General features: G+C 36.1%; 1 protein-coding gene across 1 annotated transcript in view; it reads left to right on the top strand.

Annotated features, from left to right (window-relative positions):
* FTO (FTO alpha-ketoglutarate dependent dioxygenase) overlaps positions 1 to 21969 on the top strand; it is a gene marked incomplete at its 5' end in the record, with an annotated part of 193028 nt that overhangs the window by 17192 nt on the left and 153867 nt on the right. The window contains 3 exons of the mRNA XM_029085605.1: positions 4626 to 4705; positions 5556 to 5699; positions 13001 to 13120. Of these exons, the coding sequence (XP_028941438.1) occupies positions 4626 to 4705; positions 5556 to 5699; positions 13001 to 13120 (344 nt within the window). The remainder of the gene's footprint in view (positions 1 to 4625; positions 4706 to 5555; positions 5700 to 13000; positions 13121 to 21969) is intronic.

Raw genomic sequence — 21969 nt, 5'->3', positions numbered from 1 at the left:
TGATCATGAAGTTTGGCAAATCCCAGACATATTTTTTTTCTTTTTAGTTCAGCCTTTTAATTCATTCTGTTTTGTTGGTGAACACTTTTATTGTTTAAAAACTAAAAATATTTCTTAATTAGGGACAGATCATCCCTTTAGCTTCCTGTTGTGAAAGTAATATTCCATTGATCCATTATTTCTTGGGGACGGAGACATGTCTTCCTGATGCTTTTTATTGACATACCTACAGTAAGAATAGTTTGGTTGGGTTTTGTCTTGTTGAAGCATTGTGTACATTGGATACAATTGGAAATGGTGGAAAAGCATTTTAGTGCTTTTGAAAATTGCACTGTAATATGGTTGGTGTCCAGGTAATTCAGCTGTCTTGAAGAAAGCATATGTGAGGTGTGGACAGAGCAGGGAGAGGGACTGAGAAGAACAGGATCAGAGAGAAAAGAGAGGAACTGGCAATAGTTTCAAGCAGTGGAGAAGACTGTGCTGAGATTCTGTGCCGGGAGGGATGTATTTGAGAAAAGAACAGGATGGCAGTGGAAAGGAGAGAAAGATCTATGATATGAACAATTTAAAATAGAATATGCAACATTCAAATCACAAAATGGATCTGCTGTCTGTAAATAGCAGGAAGATCACCAAGAAGCTTGTCTGATGAGGAGACCCACACAGACAGTAACAGTCTGCATCTGACGGTAGAATGGTTGGGTGTTAAAGCATTAGTTTTAGGAGCTGTAAGCCTGCTTCTCTCACAGAATTTCCATGCAAACTATGGCAAGTCCTTTAACCTCTCCTTACCCTTAGGTTTTTGTGTGTTGGTTACCAAACTTTACAGAGGCTTTGCATGAGTGAATGTATTAAAGCACCAAATGCCTTAGATGGGTTTGTGTTATTTGGTTTTGTTGTTTGGTTTGTTTGGTTTTTTTTTTCCTTTTACCTGCAGGTGTGCACAATAGGGATCTATATTAAATAAAAAATCCATTTTGTAACTGTTTTACGCAAGACGTATTATCTGAAGTTTCTGTAGCTGGATATTATGTGTCAAATAATTGTATGAATTTGCAACTGATCAGATCATCTGCTTAACTTGTTGTGACTTCTTAGAACTTCATCTGTAAAGTAAAAATCTGACCTCCAGATTACTTAAACAGACTTCAAGTTGATAACTTTGTTTTCCAAGGTGGCTTTGGCCACCTGTACACAATCATACATGTGATTAATTTCTTTTAATAAATCTCGCCTCAGCTGTAGTAGTCCTATAATAGGATCTGGCCGTAAGGTGGCAGGTGATTCATTGGGAAGTGGAGGGCAGAAAGTAGTAGAAATAAAATTATAAAGCAGTCCATTTAAAAGAAATACGGATTTTGCCATATGTATTTGTGCAGGAAATAGTCTCCTTGTTTCTTAGGTGCTCCAACTCAGACAGAAAAATAGTTATTTTTTCCAGCATTTAAACACCAAGTGTCTGTTACCCACCAAGTTGTGTTCCTTTGAATGCAAACAAGCCCTTTACAATATTTTCAGTAGTCTGGGGAAACTGATTTAGGCATTATACTGCCTGAAGTGCAAGTAATCATCCACATTTGCACAGTGACTGGTGGCACAATGGTATCCTGTTAATACAGGTAAATATGAATAACTGTAGTGTGTGTGGCTAGGCTTTGCTTGAGAAAATGCTCTTTGGTCAGGCTAGCACTCTAGCAGCTATTTGACTTCATTAGTATTTCTTGGTTGCTTTATAGAATTATTTTTTAAAATTTGGATAATGTGTAGTGTTTTTAAATTTATAAACAAGCAAAAAGCCTGATCAGACTTCAGAAAAACAGTCTGTGCAAGTAACTACTTTTCATAGATGTGGGAAAGCTTTGAGAAAGGAAGAGTCATGTAAGCGGAAAATAGTGGTCCAGTTCTCAAAACTTCTTAGCTAGCAGTTAGTTGGCATTTGAATCTCGTCAGCATCCATACGGAGGGCAAAGCTCTTTGAAGAAGGAGGAGGGATTGCGTGACAGTTCTTGGAAACTGTACTAAATACATTGCTAAGTTGGTCTTAATGACGAGTTAAAAAGTCAGTTCTCATATACATTTTACAGTTCACGTAAGTTTTGTGGGGTTTTGTTTTTGTAATGAGGTGTCCCTGCCGTAGTTGTCCGGAGCTGGCGGAGGAGTAGAGGCTGCTGTTCGTGAGGGGAAGGAGCCATCTTGGCTCTTACCGCACACAGCTGCGGGAGCTCGGCCTGACAGAGCCTCCCCTGGGTGCAGTTTTCCAGGGCAGGACCGATACGTATGTGCCTACTTTTTATATGCCTGTATTTAATGTGATACATAATACTGGAGAGACTGTGTTTTGGCTTTCCAAACCTCCCCAATCAAGGTTTAGTTATGTAAAACTGATGTTAACTGCCTATGAATTGTATTTTACCTAAAGCCAAGAGAGCGCTGTGGTAGCTTTGACATGGGAGCCCATGGAAGATAACAGCTTTGGCTTGGCTCTAAAACCAAAATAGTGTTCTGTATCTGAATAAAAGCTTTTGCTGCCAAATGTACAATGGCCAATTTAACAGAGAGTGCTTTTTCTTTTCAATTAATATATACTTAGAAGAAAAAGAAAAGCAAATCTGTACTGTAATCTTTTAAGGCCTAGAAGATATTTTTCAAATATCCTTTGAGACGTGCCATCCATGAAGCTTCAACTATTTTTATACAATTACAGTTTTAGATGAATTATAAACTCTTAAATTAAAATTACAGGCTTCTTTCTAAGAGTCATAAAGGATTAGAGACAGTTGGAAGAAATTTCAAGGGGGAGCTCTGCAATGAAAGATTTACCAGCGGTTTGAATAAAGGTGCAAATCAAAATGTAATACTTCAGATGTTCTGTTTGCTACATAAAAGACACCACAAAGAATGGGCACTAGATGGGGTGGTGGAAGTATTTAGGTTTGTTTTCTGTCACAGTTCTTGAAAGTGATTGTGATATTGAAATATTGCAATGTCCAGGTATAATATTGTTCTGTGGCCCTTGCAAGTCTTGGCTCTATGCAATTTAACCCTCATGTGTTTGTGTAGGAAGTTGCTTTTTCCTATGTTCTTTTTGTTTGATTTGGAGCGTTTTTTCAAAATAGTTTATAATACTTGTCTGTCTATTCCTTATATAGGTTTTTTTCTTATTTTTATTTTTTTCAAGTTTGTGCTACTATCTGTATCAATAGTTGCTTATAAAATTCATAAAATGAATACACTGTTCTTACAACTAGGATAAATTCAGTAATTTTTCTGAGTTCTTATTCAGTAGACATTTCTCAATTTTAAAGTTTCAGGCTTGTTGCAACGTAAGATAAAAGTTTTAGAGCAGATCTTTTTTCAGTAGTAAAGAGAATATCATTAAACCTTACCGGCTGTGTTCTTTTCAGTCTGATAATTGTTATGGTCAGAAGAGCATTTTCAAAAATTAGTAGGAATTTGGGATATCAGGTTTCAGGTGTGCAAATATTGATCTCTTAAAGAGAAATTATATTTATGTGGTGGAAGGATGAAGCTTGATAATTTCTCATCATGCTGTATTAAGATGACTGAAGCTAAGTTCCCTGAAAGAATAGGTATTTGTTTAAAAACAGACTCCATGTTAACTAGCATTTTATAGGTCTCTATTCCTGCTCTCTTCTAATTTTGTCTATGACAGGATTTTGCTTGGTGATACTTCAGGTCACCTAGTTTTGTATGATTTTTTCAGTCTCTTTTTACTAACTTGCCAAAATATAACCCAGGAGTGATTTTACAGGAATTTTTGTTAGATTTTTCCAAATGTCTCATTAAGACTGAGAGGACAAAATAATTTTAACACCAAAACTGTTTGATTTGAACGCACTTAGTGATTTTTTTTCAATGTAACAGTTGGTATTGTTACTAGGTTTGGTCTGAACTTTTGCAGAGGAATAAGTTTCCTCTAAAAAGTGCTTATTTGTCAGAATTCATTTATGGTAATTTTGATGAAACTGATGGCAACCAAGTAGATTCTTTTGATAGAGGTTTGTGGGGTTGGTTGTTTGCCAGTTTGTGAACTCAAGTCCATGACGACCCTCTGACAGGCTACGAGAAAGTCACAAATGAAATGCTTTGGAGACAGGTCCTTGAACAGATTGTACTTTCTGGGTTCCTGTTTTCTTGACTCTGATCTTAAGAGACATCTTCAGATAAGTTTCAAATAAAAAGATTAAATTATGTCTTTGTCTTTTTTCTTTCTTTGTTTCTTTTTTTCAAGAAATATCAGTATTGTTTAGTGATTTTTGAGAAGAGAGATTGTAATTTCTGAGTAATCTGTTGTTTATAGTGATCCTCAACTTTGAAATATTTTTTTAGTTTAACTTTTCCCATAAGTGGTGAGAAAATGCCACTTCTAAATTGTGTAAAGTGGGAGAAAATGAATATGAATAGAGATCTTTGTAGCACTAGGACAGTGAATAGTTATCATGCTCTGCTGAACATTTGAGCTCTAAGAAGATACTACCAGACTGAATTCTATTTTTTGTTGTTATTAAATAATTAATGTAGTGTCTTTAATTCATATTCAGTGAAAATAAGTTTTGTTAAGTATAATTTTTCCCTGTACTTAAGGTTTTCTAATTTATCCCTAGATGATCTCAATATGACACATCAGCATTGTGTTCTGGCTGGTTTTTCACCTCGATTCAGCTCAACTCACAGAGTGGCAGAGGTAAGTATCAAAAATGGATAACTGTTTGGTCATTTGTAAAACTAATATTCTGGTGCTGTGTATGTAACATCATGTTGTCTTATCCAGAACTGTGTGTTCATATAATTCCTTTTTTTTCTCCATTACTCTTCCTAAATTCTGCAGGAGTGGAAGTTAAGTAAGAGCAACCAAAGATGGACATATACATTCATATAAACTGCAGTATTAAAAAAAAGTGCCTGTATTTCCCAACTATACACTCTACTTACTTGAACTAGGATTTGACATAAAGTTAAAGTACACTATACATTTTAAAACAAATTCTTCTGTATTTTTCATCAGATTTCCTTCTTATTTTGAAGGAGATTTAATGAAAACAAAATAAAAGGAGCATTAGTGCAAATTTCTGTTGCTCATATTCTCTATACCTTGTTAGCAAGCAGCTCTCTCAGACTGGATATGGGACTCCATTTTAATGTTACTGGAAGCCCATACAACTTGGCAAATACAACTGATTCTGAAATACTGTCAAAAACTGGTCAGGAAGCAGTGGGAAGTATGGCCATGTTTTTGTATGCCAGATTTTTAAAGTAAATTTAAAAGGAATTATTTTCTTTCTCCTTTCAGTCTATGCCGTACTGGTTGGCTAGATGTTTGATGAATTAGACTTTTGCATAATTTATATCAGTAACCATAATAGACAATGCAGGAGGCATTATGCTTTTGATTAAAAGATCATGAAATAAAGTTAGAGAAATACATCCCTTCTGCTCCTTCACTTTGATTATTTCAGAAGCAAACAGTTCTGTATATTTGAGAAATACATATGTTCTGAGTGGCTATATAGAAATGTTTTATTGTATCTTTGCAGTGTTCAAGAGGAACATTGGAATATATATTCAGACAATGTGAACTGGCACTCCAGAATTTACAGACTGATTCTGATTCAATGGCTTTATCTTTGAAATCACTGGAAACTGCAGTTGTAAAGCAAGTAGAAGAAATACATAATGAGGTGAGATGATCTGTACTGACAATACTTCAGCCAGATTCTGAGGTGCAGTCTGCTCATGGAGTTAATAGCAATTAAATGTGTGTTCAGCTGCTCCCAAGGCATTGCTCTGTATAAGTTTGAAATATGTTGTTTATGTTTTTTTGGTTTTTTTTTTTTTTACGTATGTGCAGTAGTTGGAGTTAACTTGGATTGATATTTTCATGATATTTTCATTTCCATGAAGTTTTCATTTTTCCTCCTTATGATCCCTCTGCTGGTAGAGTGAAAGAGAAGTGTCACTAAGACTACACCAAATCTGATAGTGTGGTGGAGAAACCAAACTGCTCCAGCACTTCTCTCAACAAAAAGAGAGAGGACAAAAAAAATTAGAGGGAAAAGCAGGTAAAATTTTCAGTTGTTTGTCACGTGTTGAACCAGGTTTTTACAGAATGCCAGGTGTGGAACAGTTGTGTGTATATGCTTTAAAGTATATTCTGAAGAAAATACAGTGGAAATAATTGTGAGGAACATATTTAAATAGGTCATTCTGTGCTACAAAATATGCAGGTGTAACAGTGCACTTTCACAGGATTCCACTGAATCTGACAGTGCTTTTTTGTTTGAAGTACAGATCTGGAGTCTTACTAGTAAAACACATTGATTTGACAAACAAACTGAAAATATCAGACAGTATTTTGGGAAGCTGTGGAAACAGGTAATTTTTCCTGTGGTATAAAAGGTAAGCAGTGTCACAAGAAGTGTAATTTGGCTTATTCTCTGTTAGTGGATAGGGTCAGGAATGTGACACAATGGGCTGGGTCTAATAAGAGTAGTGAAGAGTTCTGAAGATAGTAAATTTAAGGCTTCTTTTTTTTTCTTTCTTTTTTAAAGTTACAGAAAATGTAGTCGAAGCTATGTATTGAGAGTTTAAAATGACAGCTTGTTTAGCTGCTGTGGAAAAGCTGTCGTTCTACCTGAAACAAAGCTTTTAGCTGTTCCTAACTGTAAAGCACTGATGATCATCTGTCTTTAAAAATGGCTATAACAACCAGTTAATAGAAAGTTCTGAACTAGTTCTTGCTTACATACCAGTGTTTTTTTACAGCACTCCTGTATTCAGACATTTTGAAGGAGCTGTTTTGTATTTCTAAGATAAGTATGATCACTATTAAGAGCTGTGTAGTACACAGGTAATTTTCACTCAAATTAGAATTCATGTAAACTGTTTAAATTGCTGTTTGCTGAGAAATAGAATATTGTGTATTGTTACTAAAACTTCATAGAACATGTGTTTATCTGTATTGTGTTTACAGTTGGTAACATTGAGTACAGTGATGGCAAAAGATTCGTACCCTTGACTTTTAGCAAAACAGCTCCTAGTGCAATTTAAGGAAGTCTGATGCATGTAGGGTTTTATAAAACATTAATCAGGCTCAGTCCATAAAACCATACGCATATGTGGTTTGCACAGCTAGGGCCACATGCACAGCTGGTGTAAATTTGCACGGGTCCTTTAACATCAAAGACATGTGCCGTTTACATCAGGTGAGAGACTAGCCCCCGGTGTTTGCAGTCACCTGAATAATTTTGCTGTGTGACATACAGGGATGTTTCCTGTTACACATATGGGATATACTGCAACAGAAATCATTGTTAAACTTGTGCATATTGTGCACTTAGACTTAGCAGACACATTGGATCTATATTTCATTTGAAAAGAGAATACCCATTCACCTCTTTTTTTTTTTCCAAATTCTTTTTTTCCACCAAGGTCACCTCTTCACTTGAAGCATAAATTCTGTATGTTAAAGTGCTATTTAGATTTCATTTATTTGCTGCACACGTAAATAAAATTACTAGTGGCTTAGCACTGTGGTAAATGCACACTTCTTTTTTGAACATCACTGAAGTGAAAACGTATGGATCTGTGACACTAATTCAACTTTTTTCCATGTGAAAGCTTCCCACCTTCTTTTACTCACTGTATGATCTTCATATTTTCAGGCACTAATGCAAGTTTTAAGTTCAAATTTTCTCAGGCAAGTAAAGAACAAGAACATGTTTTGTTTCATTAAAGAATCAGACTGTTTACTGATGAAAATGAGTCTTCCATTTGATCAGTGTGGTCAGGATTTGGTGATTATTTTTTTTCTTTTTTTCCTTAGTTTTTTAGTATTTTTAAATACAAAGGACAAAATTGCACAAAAAGCCAAACACAGAATTAATGAAGAGCTGCAACCCAATTTTGCTGATGTATTTCTGTTCTGATACACAGTTTTCTGTGCCAGTTCTAAACCTCCTTGTGAATTTTTTTTTATGTTCTTCTGGACCAGAGATCATGAGATTGAAATTAGATAGAGTTACCATCTCTAGAGGAGATGGTATGGTTGTATTTTACTTTCAAGTATTATCATGACTGAAGTTGATGGGGTTTAACTCAGATAATTAGATGCAGCCATTGTTCTAGATCCTTTATCTTCCTGAAATGCTACAGGTTTGTTTTTTTTTACCCTTTTTACTGACATCTCTGAAGTGGTCATCAGAGATCATTAACTGGAACAGCACCATCACAGTACCATCAGGCTATGTGTGACTAAGCTAAAATATAGTAGTTTAGCACAGATTCACAGTCTGGGCTGAAATTAACTGCTCTGCCAAATGAAGTCTGGATGAATTATCTGTGGCTGCTAGAGGGAAAAAGCCTAAGAGCAAGTCTGAAAGAATGAGGTATGACTCTGTGCCTTCACTTTTGTATTCCTGGGCAGGAAAATTGGCTTACTGTGCTGATAAAGTGGGTTTGAACTGAAGATCTGAAGCACAGGTGGAGGCTTATTTTTTTTTTCCCATTTTTGTGGTGGGCAGAGAAACCTCTAAAAGAGGTATGGGTGAGTATCTGGGGGATGTCTTTACTGATGTTACATTTCCAAGAATTCATTTGTCAGAGCCCTGTCTTGGATGTCTTGATGGAGGTTTTCCTGTTGCAAAACTAAGATGCAAACCTGAGGACGTTTTTAGCATCTCTAGCGGGCAGCCAGGTAGAGGTTTAATGTTTCTTTAGACTTCGCTTTGTTGTCGTGGTCTCCCTCACTAAAACAGCCTTCAAAGGAATATCTGAGTAATTGCAAGGTATGTGCTGTTTGTTAGATGTGTGAGTCACTTCACTCCCAGTAGGTACTTTGTAGTTGTAAGTAAAGATAACCTTAATTAAGGGTATTCATGTGCTGCTTGTTTGAGTAGTTTATGTGCTTGGAGTCTGAACAAATACTTCATTGGCAGGTATCTGGTGAACAGGGTGTAGCAGGGTGAACCGGAGTAATTAGCTGGACAGCTGTGAAGTACAATAGCCTATCAGTGCACACACAGTGTTAGAGATTGAATGAAGTTACCCCTTTAAGCAGACAGATTGCTGTTTGGCCAGTGATAATTTATCCTGAAATAAATGATCTTGCAGAGTTCACCGAATGTGAACTTCTTGCCCCGACTGAATCACACTTGGCTTTCCAAAATATATACAGCTACTGAGTATGTCCCAAACAGAGCTACGGGGGACTGGGGATACATACTGTTGAGGAAATGCTTTTTGAAGTAATAAAACACTGCTGGACAGATGATGTAAATGCTCATACATATAAAAATAAATCTGCAGAAAAGATCATCGTCAGCCTATTCTTCACATTTCAAAGAAAATTTGTTTTCCTTGCTCTGAGTAATATAAAATCCAATAGTAGTTCATGTTCTTTATTTACCAACACCGAAGTAATAATCGGATGTTCTCTATGAAGTAAAACACTAGAGGAAGTTTTTTAACATCTGGGGATTGTGTTGAAAATGCAGCAGGTTTCAAAGTACTCAGGTTTGAAAAGGTAGGGTTTTGTCTTCATCAGGGTTTTTGCTCAGCCATGATTATCAAATCCTGATTACTGTGATTAGAACTTCTGACTGAATTGGTTGCTCTGTTGCTTGTGAGGTACTCACTTTTGCCTACAGCAAATCTGTTTTTATGGTAGCAGTAGATAAATTTGGTGTGATGAATGCACAGTGATGTAGAAAAGCCTGAGCTGGCTCAGATGAAGGTATGTGGTGTTAGACACTGAGGTCACTGCTGAGAAAGGGTAGAGGTGTACGCAGCCGAAGGAAGGTTAATATGTTTTAGCACATCACGGTGAGCTGACAGCATGGTTGGTGGCTGGTTAGTACGGAAGAGAGAAAATATAGATCACCTACATGTGTGGCATTTAATAACTACTACTTTTAAATAATTGACTGAGGAGCACTGCCTCACAAAATGTCAAATGCTACTGTTGGCCTTTTACTACCCAGTATTGACTATAATCTAAAATTGGCCTTTAATCATTGTTTAAAGGAGAACTTGAAAATATGTTGAGGTTAGACATATGAGGCCTGATTCTGAGCTTATTTACACAGATGTGAGTCATAAGCGAAAATTAATTAGATGAAAATTGTTCCTAAAACACTCAGTGTTTATATATTTTTATATGTTAATGTGTTTAGGCTTTGTCCTGTTCAGTCATGTAAAATGCTTTCTAATGATAACTAAAGTTATCTCTGATATACAGGAGTCTCCAAATTAAAACTCTTTGGCAAAATCCTTGGCAAGAGCTGTTAACCTGAGAGTTTTGTCACAGAAGAATGTTCTGTAACTACAGTTCCACTAAAGCTAGAATTGAGCTTTTGGTCTCTCTCCAGTATTTACTGTTGTAGGGGTTTTTTTGTTTTGTTTTGTTTTCTGGTACAGTTCTTCCTGTTCGTGGAAGGAGGGGGAAGGAGAAAAGCCAATAAGAGTGCCTTTCTGCTACAGGGAAAGTGATTACTGAATAGGGTTCAATGAAAGCACGGGGACAGAGAGCTTTTAAGAGAACTTGGGAAGCAGATAGCATATCTTCTTAAAATATGCATTTAGTAACGGATGTGGTGTAAAAAGTGTTCATGTGTGAATTAAAAACACCAAACAAACTTAGCATAACTGGAATCTCTGGAGATTTTTAGCAAAAGTAAGTGTTTATGCTTGCATATATCTAAAACAAGGTCAGAGTGAAAGAGAAATCATGTCACTGTTGCCTCATCAAGATGATTTTCCCCACCCCCCCCAGAATCAGCAGTTATCTGTTCAGAGCAGTCAGTTGTCAAGCAGCTTGATGGCTAGGTTGATGGGTGAAACATTATTTTCCTCCCCAACTCCCATTTTATTAACTCAGTTTAGAGCTAAACCAAAACATTGTGAGGTTAATGCAGACCTGAGTTTGAGAGCCCTAGCGAAAGGTGGTCCACATCATTAAACAGCCACACGTTGCAATTGGGTACACTCACTTCTGGTGAGACCAGCTAATCCTGAAGAAAATTAACTAGCCTCTTGCTAAACTTTACCTCTTGCGCCTAAAAAACAGCTCTGCTTTGTCAAGTTGTAGATTCTGTAGAGGATCAAGATGATAGACTTAAATTAGACTGAAATGTAACAAATCAATAGGACTAGTCAAAAATCAGATTGACTGAAATAAATTCTTGTCCTGATAAGCCATATTGTAACATTGATTTTAATTTTTTAAAATATTTTTTTCATTGATTAACGGCCTGACATCGATTTGTGTTTGCCAGACATAATGTGTTCTAGCTCTTTTCTGGTAGAGGCCAGCAAAACCAAACAGAAGTGGAAGGAGAAAAAAGTATGGAGTACTTAAAGCTCTGGTTGAACTGTAAATATACTCAGTCTTCCCAAAACTTTGTATATACTGTTTTTTTAATATTTTTTTTTAACAAATCATAACTTTAACAAACCAAACTCCTTCATACCTGTTACTACTATACAGGAAGCAAACTTCCCTTCATCTTTTTTTAGGAAGGATGTTACCAAACTTCTGCATGGAAAAAGTCACTGGGCTATCAGTTGGGGTTTTTAAAAAATATTTTAAGATCTGTGTCTGCCAGCTAATCATGTTGTTATATTTTACCAACAAAGTTGCTTTAATATTCCCTTTGTACATTTCAAATTTAAGTATCTTTTATTGTAATCTTTAACATATATTGACCAAACATTTAGTTAATGTTAACTAAAACACTTTCAGATTTCTGTAGCCATTCTGTTTGCTCTTGCAGGAAGGAAAGCATTAGGTGTCAGCTTTGGGCAGTTTTCTTTATTCTTTCACCTTGGCAGGTTGTCTTTGTTTGCATCATTGGAGCTGAGCAGGGATAAACAAAAACTTCTTTGTGGTACAAATAATGATAAAAGCAGCTTTGAACTCGATGTGAAACATAACTACCACAACAAAGATAAATACAGAATTCTAAAGACTAGGACTATGGATTACTATTAAAGGAAAAAAGGCTCAGTGGAAATAGGATAAATGGAATTGTTTTGTTTAAAGAATAATTGATAAGTTATATATTTATATTATGTTTTAGTAAGCTAGTGTGTCTCTCGTCTTAAAGTTGATGGTCCATCCATATATGGATTTATTTTTTTTTAAATCCAACTAGTGAAGTATTACATCATTTGCTGTGTTTCACATTCTAAATAAAAGTATTAGCTTGCTCCTGATGGAGTTTTTATTACTTTTGGTGGGGGATTTGTTTTCTTTGTAAAGTGCAGTTTCCACACAAGCTTTGTCCTAGAGAAACAATTAGGGTCTGTTACTTCAGATGCCCTGAAAACCTTTTTCACTCCTGGTATGTGGGTGTTCAGTGATAGAGGGTTCTGATGCAACAGCAGATCAGCAGAGGGAGCAGGAGGGGTTTCGGGACACCCCCTCTCTCCCATGCAGGTCTGCCTGAGTAGAGCACTTTCATGTCTCCTGTTGAGATCCAGTGAATCCAAAAGATATTGGTAGCCTATCTGGAAACTAGATTATTTGTTAAAGTAAGAGAAACTATGTTTTCTTATAATGCTGCGCTCTCATTCCATAGCAAATGACTCGGATGCATTCTAGCAATTTTATTACTGCAGGTTTTTTCAATCTTTTATATGACTGAAATATTTTCAAACCCACAATGTTAAAGTAAGACAGAGTTGGTACATATTTGACTGAATTGTGAGTAAACCTGAACTTTTAGTGTTCTTTGTATATGTACTACATGTAAAGAAAAGAACTGCATTTTGCACCTCTCTAGGCTTGAAGGGAATAGCTCAGATCACAAATTCATGTGAAACAAATAAAATAAACAACAAGATGTAGGGTGCATTTAGAAATGAGTACTTTGGTAACCTCCTTTTCTTTGGGATTGTTCAGATATAGCTGGATTCGTGCATCCCTGTTCCTACCCCAAATAATGAAGACATGTTTATGTTACCATATGTTTTTATCTTGCAGGTTGAATTTGAGTGGCTTAGGCAGTTTTGGTTTCAAGGCAAGCGTTATTTGAAGTGCACTGATTGGTGGCTTAAGCCTATGGCTAAATTGGAAGAATTTTGGAAAAAAATGGAGATTATGGTAAGTACTAGTTTTATAGCCTAAAGCCGCTGGAGCTTAATTCTGAGAACACTCACAATTATGGTTTTAATTGTACTGTAGTAACGGATTTTAAACTTTATTCAGAACATATGAAAATTAGAGTCAATGTCAGCCTTCCACTGCCTCTTATTTTTCTCCCCAGTAGCCAGAAGAAATGTGAGCATTATTTTTGATCCAAAAAACCAAGGTTTTAGTTATTTCCAGACTTTGGTTATTCTTAAAGTTTGACAGCATTATAAGATGACAGTCATATATTACATCACACCAGTTAGTACATGAAACTGTGCATTGTCAACTGTTTTGTACAACACCAAGATAGGCAATTGTGCCAATGACAACAGTGGTGGATGCATCTGAGGAGAGTTAAGAATAAAATCTGGTGGTGCTGAGTCAGATGTCTGTGTGTAGTCCACCAGCACACTTACACCATGGCTAGAACCAGCCAGAGAAGATGAGTTTCCTGCATAATTGCGGTGATGTTGCTTCCTGTGTACTTGATAGTACGTCCCTGCTCTGCATGAAAACGGACTCTAACAGGGACCAGCACTGTTAGCCTGCTGGCTGTGCTGTCCAAGGAGAGACTCCGCTGGGAGACTTTGCTAGTGGAAGTGTTCAATACAGTTGCCAGTGTGCCTGCTTCTGGTTTTGTCCGCAGAAGGAGCTGTATTGGCAAACGTGTCTCACTCATATCTGTACATCTGCCTTAGAAGCTGCTTCTCGGTCATTTCTGCTGGTCAGGGCATGAGCTTCCATTTGCCCATAGCTGACATGGAAAAGGTTGTGATGTAGCTGAGGATACTGAATGTGATTTGTAGAAGAGGTGTTTTTGAATCTCTGGAGGTGTGGTGCAGCAAGAATATGCTTTTGAGTTGTGAGGGAAATGTGACTGCTAACCTGTTGTGACACTAGCCTGCTCTAACATATTGTAAGCTTTTCCAGCAGCAATGGCTGGTTTCAGACTTGGAAAATAAGTGGGGAAAAGTGGAACTTCCATTTGCAAAAGCAGTTGTCACAAGGAATCATTGAACATTAAACTTCCCTGCAAAAGGAGAGTAATCATTTATAACTTGTTTATGTGGGAGGTTTTTCCTCGTTTTTGTGTTCTTACGTGCTCACATTCTTGAATGACCTTTATAATAAAAAAAAAAATAAGTCTTTTGGTTTGTTTTTCTTTCAAGACAACTTACTCTCTTGTAACACAGGCTTAGATGAGGTAGAGACAAGAATGTTTGATTGTTATTTTATATCCATTGTGTGTTGAGAACATGGAAAAACAGCAAACTTGGGAACTCTCAAGGGTTAGCTTTTCTGCAATTGGTGTGACATTACCATGTGTCTCTAATTAGAAACATGGTGGCGTCAGTGTATCTGCTTTCAGCAGGCCTCAGGATGATATTTATCAGCAAACTGGAGGTTGGGCCAAGACAGAAGCTGCTTCTAATTTAAATTTTAAAAATGGCTTTAATGTTTTATGACTTATAACATATTAATCACGATTAATTTCAGCTATTGAAGGAGACAGAAGAGAATGTTAATTGAGAATGTCTGTTTTGTGGAGTCTCTAAGTAAATTGATGCTTACTGTATTTGGGATTCGGAGGTAGGGTCGGTTTTTGGGGGGTTTAACCTACATTTTCTCCTTCAGTGATAAAGCGAGGTGACAGTAGGGGGCAATGTTGGGCCGCAGTTTTAATGCTACAACAGGCACTGACTTAATAAAATACATAGAAATGTAGCATTAACATCAAGAATTATCCCTGTTGCTTCAAGTTAGCTGTAATCTCTAAGATTCCATAACACAGGAAATCAATTGTGGGTTAACAAATTCAACAGCAATTTAACATAAAAAGTGCACTGCTTTGGTGCATGCTTAGCTTCCACAGCATTAAGTTAAATCAAAAAGATATTTCTGAAGGTACCCAGTAGTCTACAGTCGATGTTTTTTCTCTAAATGTATCATTTGAGCTGGATGATTTAAAAAAAAAAATTGTTGCAAAATGCTAAAAATAAAAATGGCTTAGAATTGTTGATCTTGTCTCGGAAGGATATTGTTGCTTAAAAATAATTACTTGTTAAAAGAAAATACTTAAGCAAGGTATTTTTCTTACTTTTGTGTGTGAGCTGAACAACTCTTGACTCACGGTTTTTTATTTATGTGTCTAGAGTGATACAGAAATCAGTCGTGGGGTCCCTGCGTGCCTTTCCCCCCCACACACCCTACCTTGTTTGGTAAGGCAGTTATAAAGAAGAAAAGAAAGTTTCCAAAATAATTTCTGATTCTGTTAATTGTAATCACTCCATTGGCACAGTAGCGTGAAACTGCAGGAAGTTTAACCCAGTGTCTTCAAACCTTTGGGCTTTATTTAATATTTTTGTACGTTATAGCAAGCACACAATTTTATCATAATGTTTATTCCTGGCATTTCTTTCCCTGAGGATAGTTTTACTTAGAGCTTGCTCTTGTGATGTAAATGTTAAACCTTTCATTTGAATGACATTCTGATAAAACATCACATTTCCACAATATTACCTCATGAATTTATGAACCATTAAATCCAAAGCAGTTTAACCAATCTTCTTCTCTTTTTCCCCCTCCCTTGAAAATATGAAGGCTATTCAAATGTTTGAGGGGTTTTTTTTAAAAGTCATCCAAGATTAACACGTTATCGTCTGCAACATCAGGATAAATGCTTGCTGAATTCAAAGGGAGAGTTACCATTTGAAAAAAGACTGTACAAGCTTTGCTTTCTGGGTAAAGAGAAGTCTGAAAAGCTGAAATCTCATGTGATGTGAGGAAGTCTTGCTGTAGCTGTTCTGAGATTCAGTGGAAAGACAATTTGTCTCTCAGGGTCTGATATCATGCAAACCTTGCAATCTGACATTTATTTTAGCTATGAAAATCCTTTTAACGCCACGCCAAATCAGTAAGAACTGCAGAAGTCCTACAGTCTTTTTTTGTGTTTATTTTGTTTTAGGCTGATTCACGTTTGAATAAGTAAAATGTAAATCAATGGAATGACTTTAGTTTGTGGAATGAAAGCTAAACATATATGATAATACTTACATATTGAATCTTTAAAGACTTTTTAAACATATCTAGTATTCCTTTAAAGAAAAAATAAAATGAAGACCTCAGTAGTGCTATATGGTGTGAATTGTATTTCCTGCTTTGACAGTCCATTTAGCAATGTAGCAATGTATTTATATGGCAGTTGGCCTTAAAAACCTTTATTGACTTTGGTGGGTAAGAGCCAAGACTGGGATTATTAAAATGTATCAGTTTCATTGCAGTATAAAATCACAACATATATAATTATGTTAGGTAGGCTAGGCTCCATTTAATCCCACCTATTTATGCAGGAATTTGGCAAGATGAAAAAAATTGTAGAACTAAAACGTAAAGTATGACTAATTTGGAGTTATATTTAACAGCATAACCGTTGGTCTACTTACAGGAATGAAACATAGATCTTGAAGAGCTGATTTTTAATGGTATGACTGAAACACAAGTAATTGTTAAACTATTTGTTTCACTTTTTTGGCATCCTAAAATACAGCTTACGATAATGAAATGCAGCACACGTTTTAATTTATAGATGTAGTGTAAGAGCAGAAGTGTGTGCACTCTGTGTAGCCGTGATAAATAGTGGCATTTCATGCAAACTGGTATCTTTCTGCACAACTTTCATCTGGATTTGTAAGACTTTTTAAAAACTGTATTTTCTGGTCACGTCATTACTGCTATTCTCAATAGTATGCTTTTACCAGTTTATACAACTAGACTGAAATCAGAGAGCAAGGCTATTTTCTTGTAAAATTATTTTTCTTTCCTTTTTGAGATCTATTTAATTATTTGCTATGATTGCTACATATGAAGTATGTCATAGTTTCTGCTGTAAGCCCCTATTGTCAGGGGCTTGCAGCCTGACAGTTAGAATTGAGTCTAGGCTGAAATTTGAGCTACAAAATCTCAGCCCAGGGCCATAATATATTTCTTTTTTCTTTTTTCTTTTTTTTCCAAATTAAAGCAAGGGTTTAAATATGTATTTAAATCAAAGTATTTCAGTTGCAGAATAACCATGAAAAGCTATAGGACAAAATATGCTTTTAAAAGGAATCCTCCTACCTTTTGCAGACTTTGACAGTTTAAACAGCTAACCAATTATATTTTTTAAAAATAGATAATGGGATCACAGACAGGCTGGTGGTTTAGCTTTTTTCAGAAAATGCAGAGCAACTTAATTGATGTTTGAATTGACTTGACCTTGTCAGACAAAATTCAAGAAATTCTGAGGTATTATTTAAATGTCTTTTTTAGCTTTCTCGTTGTGCTTAGATATTGCAGTGTCGCACTCCTTTATTGGAGGAACATGCGGTGATGGGTGATTGTATTTGCCTAATGAGCTGTGAAATATAGGCACAACATGGCAGCTCAAAAAAACAAATTTTTGCCATATTTCTTGTCTTTTGGGGGCTCTTCTGATCTGTTTTGGCCAGATCATTGAAATAAATGTATTTCAGAAGGTTATATTTTATGTACAGTAGGAATCAGATGTTTCTGGAAATGTACCTTTTATCTTAAACAGCAAGAACAACAACAAAACCTGATCCTGAAGACTTGGTTTCTGGGGGGATTTTTGGGGTTGTTGTTGTTTTCTTTTTCTTTTTTTCTTTTTCATTTTTGTCATTAATTTCCTTGACCTCAATATTTTAGCTGTCAGAAATGGGAGAAAAGATTCAGCATTATGTGTAATAGAATCACTACCAAGCTCTTTAAAAAAAAAAAAGTAAAAAAAAAAAAAAGTAAAGCTGTATTGCACATCTTTCAGAAAAAAAAATATTTACAATTCTGAGGGAATTCAGACTTAAGCTTCCAAAACAAAGTATGTGCTGAAAGCACAAAGGACTGTGTTTATGATTCTCTTTGAAGTGTTTTTGCAACAGGATAAGGAAAATTTTAGAAACTGTCTGATAGTGTTCAGGGTAAATACTTAAACCCCTTTAGAGAATTTCACACACAGATACTGTGCAGCAGAAAAAAGGATACTTATGTTTCCTAAAGCTGCTACAGCCTACAGCTTTGTACTTAAAGACAGAGGTGTTGAATAGAATTCTACTGAGGATACATCCAGTGACAATATCTACAGGAACATCAGAGCAAACCAGTGGATAGCACTTTCTATTTTTAACCCTTATGTGAGCTGGTTGAGATCTAAGCTGTGTTGTGATAGGAACCACTATATCATTTCTGTTACAAACTGGAATTGTTAAAAGAGTAGTCTTCCAACTCAGACAGCATACTGGGAGAATTACACTGAAAACATTAAGGTTATAATGTAAACTGGCATAAGCCAGGAAAAGTTTAGGACAATTTATGTCCTATGGGCAAGTGAGATGCGTTTGTGACAGCACAAATGGGAGGCCCATGCTGGCTTGTGCAGCTGTGCACGTCCTGTGGCTGGTGGTATGTGCTGCACAAGGTGGTGCAAAGGAGGAGGACGTGCTGTCCCGTTTTTCTCTTCCCTTCTAGGTGGATTTGCACCCAAGTTACATGTTTGGCGTTTGTAGGTGTTCTTGTGCACACAGTTGTGTCTTGGTGAGCTTCAGGTTTAGATGACTGGAGTTCTCTTGTCTTGTGCTTAACTCTTACTGTAATAGGGCTTCCTCAGTCGGCTTCACTATATTTTTATACTCTCGGGTGTATATATGATTGTGCCTAGCATATACACATATTTGCATGTGAAATGTGATGAACTCTGTGTCAGTATTTAAAACATAAATACATATAACACACAGTCATCAGAAATCAAAATTGTGATGCAGGTTATGCCCCAATCTTGTATTTGAGTTGTGTAAATGGATCTCTGCATCTGAGCTGAGCTCTGTGGCTTAAACAGGATTCTCCATCACGTGTAAAAGTTTTCTTACAGTGAGTAGGCTACCAGAGCTGGTCCACAGTGTGACTGTATGTGTATGTACGTGCTTCTACACACAAATACACGCACAGGTACGTTGGGGTTTTTAACTGTGATGCTCTTCTAATTAACTTCTTCATATAACTTGTGAATGATATAAAGTTATATTTAGAGAAAAGGCATTTACAGGGAATGAGGACTGAGGGCAACTGCTTGCAGTTCTTGGCAGCAGGAACAACACAGGAAGAGAGTTTAGAGAGCATTAGACTACACTTGGCAGTACTGCAAGTCACCCAGTGTGTGGCAGAGAGGGAAAAGCTCAGACCTTAGTTCCTGCTCCATCCCTGTGAATCCAGCGTTAGTCCTGGAAGGATATTTTAGAACCTGGTGTTGCCAGGTTATTGTTAGTGGGAACTATGTGATTGATTTCAGCAAAAGCAGAATCGGTATGATGGAACTACTGTAGATTGTATAAAATTATGTGCTTTTTCCACCATTTTTTCCACCAGAACCTTGAATAGACGTATGCTAAAATAACAAAAGACCTTTTTATGAACATTGTGTTTATCAAGGCTTATTATTAGCTGTGTAAATCGTGAAGTAGTAGTATTGTGCTGGTGTTTTACTACTTCAGTTTTTCTTTGCAAAGCCTTTTATTTTCTTAGAAATTCATTTCCTGATTAAAAAAAAATGGAATAAAAGACCATATTTTGAACACTGAGAAGAACGTTTATTGAAAAGACAGTCTATATTTTTGAAAATTGTGTATCTATGTTATATAAAACTTGATTAATTATTAACTATAGTTAGTGGTTTCTAGTTCTCATTTATGCAATCATAGGACTGACTGGCTATAGAGCTTATGGATTTGTACATTTATGTACGTATGTTTATGGACACGCTACATAGATACAAAAAAAAGATTTAGTTTGGTATTGAAACCGAATTACAGTGGTTTGGCAGGAATAATTTTTACTGTGATTGCTATAAACTAGGGGAAGTTGTCATTTCAAATGAAAGTGAAAGCAAATTGCACTATGACTAAAATGTCACCATCTACATTGCTGGGGTTTTTTTTTTTTAGGATACAACTAGTATTAGTATTGCTAAACATGGTTTTATTGCTCTTGTACTTTAGTGACTATGTAACCACTATAAAATAGAATAGAGCTGGTTTACTTTCCAAATGGCTTTTGTAAACAGATGAGGTGACATCTTCTGACAAGCTGCCATTGCTGCACTGATACCTTTTTTTCCTATCTGATCATCTGCCCTTCTAATTCCTAATAAGATTGTGGCGAACAGTATTTTTGCGATGTATTTTTTAACAGCTACTTCATCTTTGATCAGAATTACAGCTCTTGTTTATATATATAAAGAAATAAAACTTGACTTAGTACTTGCCATGGAAAGCATTCTGGGCTGATGGATTAGGTACTAATTCTTTCACTGACCCTCTGTTTAACTTGTGCAAGTAACTTAAGTGTGATTTTCAAAATCGGTGTGGAGACCAAAATGTTGAGGTCTTATTTTGGTTTTAGATTGCAGGCTATTTCTGATCTTAAATTTCTCATCAATAAAATGAGGCTATAATTTTTACTGTAATTGGAAGAGAGTTAGTTGCTGGTTATGTCCTAGGGAGAAAACATTTTGCAGTTGAAGGAACCCAACAAACTTCTGCCTCCCCGCTACCGTGACTGGAAATTGTAGAATTTGGGCCACAAAGTATCAAGAATTTTTTAATTTTTTTTTTCCAGATGGGCAAGTTCTATTCATTTAAGTATGACAGAAAGAGCTTTACTGTGTTTTGACAGACCCTATAATCTCCTGGCAGTTCCCAGTTCTAGCTCTCAGGAGCTTTTGAGTGAAACTTTTTTTTCCCTTTTCATTTCTTACTACACATGCTGATGCTTAATAATCTTGAAGCTGTAAACATAATATAATGTTTATAACACCAAGTAGGAAGATAATTACTGGCTTTTCTTGAATGTCTCTAGTTAACATCAAGTTTTGGTAGTTCTCCTTGGACTGCTAGTGAATTTGAACTCTATATAATTCTCACAGCAGAGGCTCTAATATAAAGTTTAAGTGTAGCAAATCTTCTAAATTATTCCTGTAAAATAATGTGATTGTTTATCACAATCAGGATAAGGGAATCTCTTTTCATCAGACTCATTTTGAATTTCTGTAACATAACAATGACTAAGGGGGTGGTGAGAACAGGCCAGACTCTTGCTTGCGAACAGGAATGGTGTCAGTGGAGCTATGCTCAAGATGAATCTGACTTCATGCTTAGCGTGCACTGTTCTGCAGAGCACACTGTTAACAACTGGGAACAGTGCATCAGTTCATGTTGTCTAGCTGCCTAGGGATCAATATAACTGTATAATAAACTGAAGTGATTATTTTATTTTTATGTGTGTGTATATGTGTATGCATATATATATATATGCACTGCTAATAATTATATTTTAGCTTGATCATCAAGCCACGTGCTACGTGCTAATGGATTAAAGCTTCAGGAGCTAGCTAGAAGGTCAGTTGTTTATTGATGTTGTGGTGGGACTCAGCTTGGGCGAGTCATTTTGTAATTCAGACATGTGGCAGAGTAAGTTTACTCGTTGTCTTCTTTTATGGTGAAGAGGAAAGAGCACCATGGTATTACATGTACAATGGTAATACATCTGTCCCCAAGGAAGCAGGGTTGAAGTAACATGAAATTAATTCTATATTGTGTTTATGTAGATGATCAGTGCAAAGGCCAATAGAAGTCCTGGCTGTATCTTAATCTGAATTGTTACGATGCTTTTAAAAGGATTAAAAATATACATAATTAGGATTATAAATATTTCCCCTTTTTTAAAGTCTTCTCCTGTAGGTGGTTTCTTCATTAATGCAACCTTGCAGTGACTAA

The sequence above is a fragment of the Antrostomus carolinensis genome, unplaced genomic scaffold (genome assembly GCF_000700745.2).
Source record: "Antrostomus carolinensis isolate BGI_N321 unplaced genomic scaffold, ASM70074v2 scaffold42196, whole genome shotgun sequence".
Taxonomy (NCBI): domain Eukaryota; kingdom Metazoa; phylum Chordata; class Aves; order Caprimulgiformes; family Caprimulgidae; genus Antrostomus; species Antrostomus carolinensis.
This window is presented reverse-complemented; position numbering and strand designations above follow the sequence as displayed.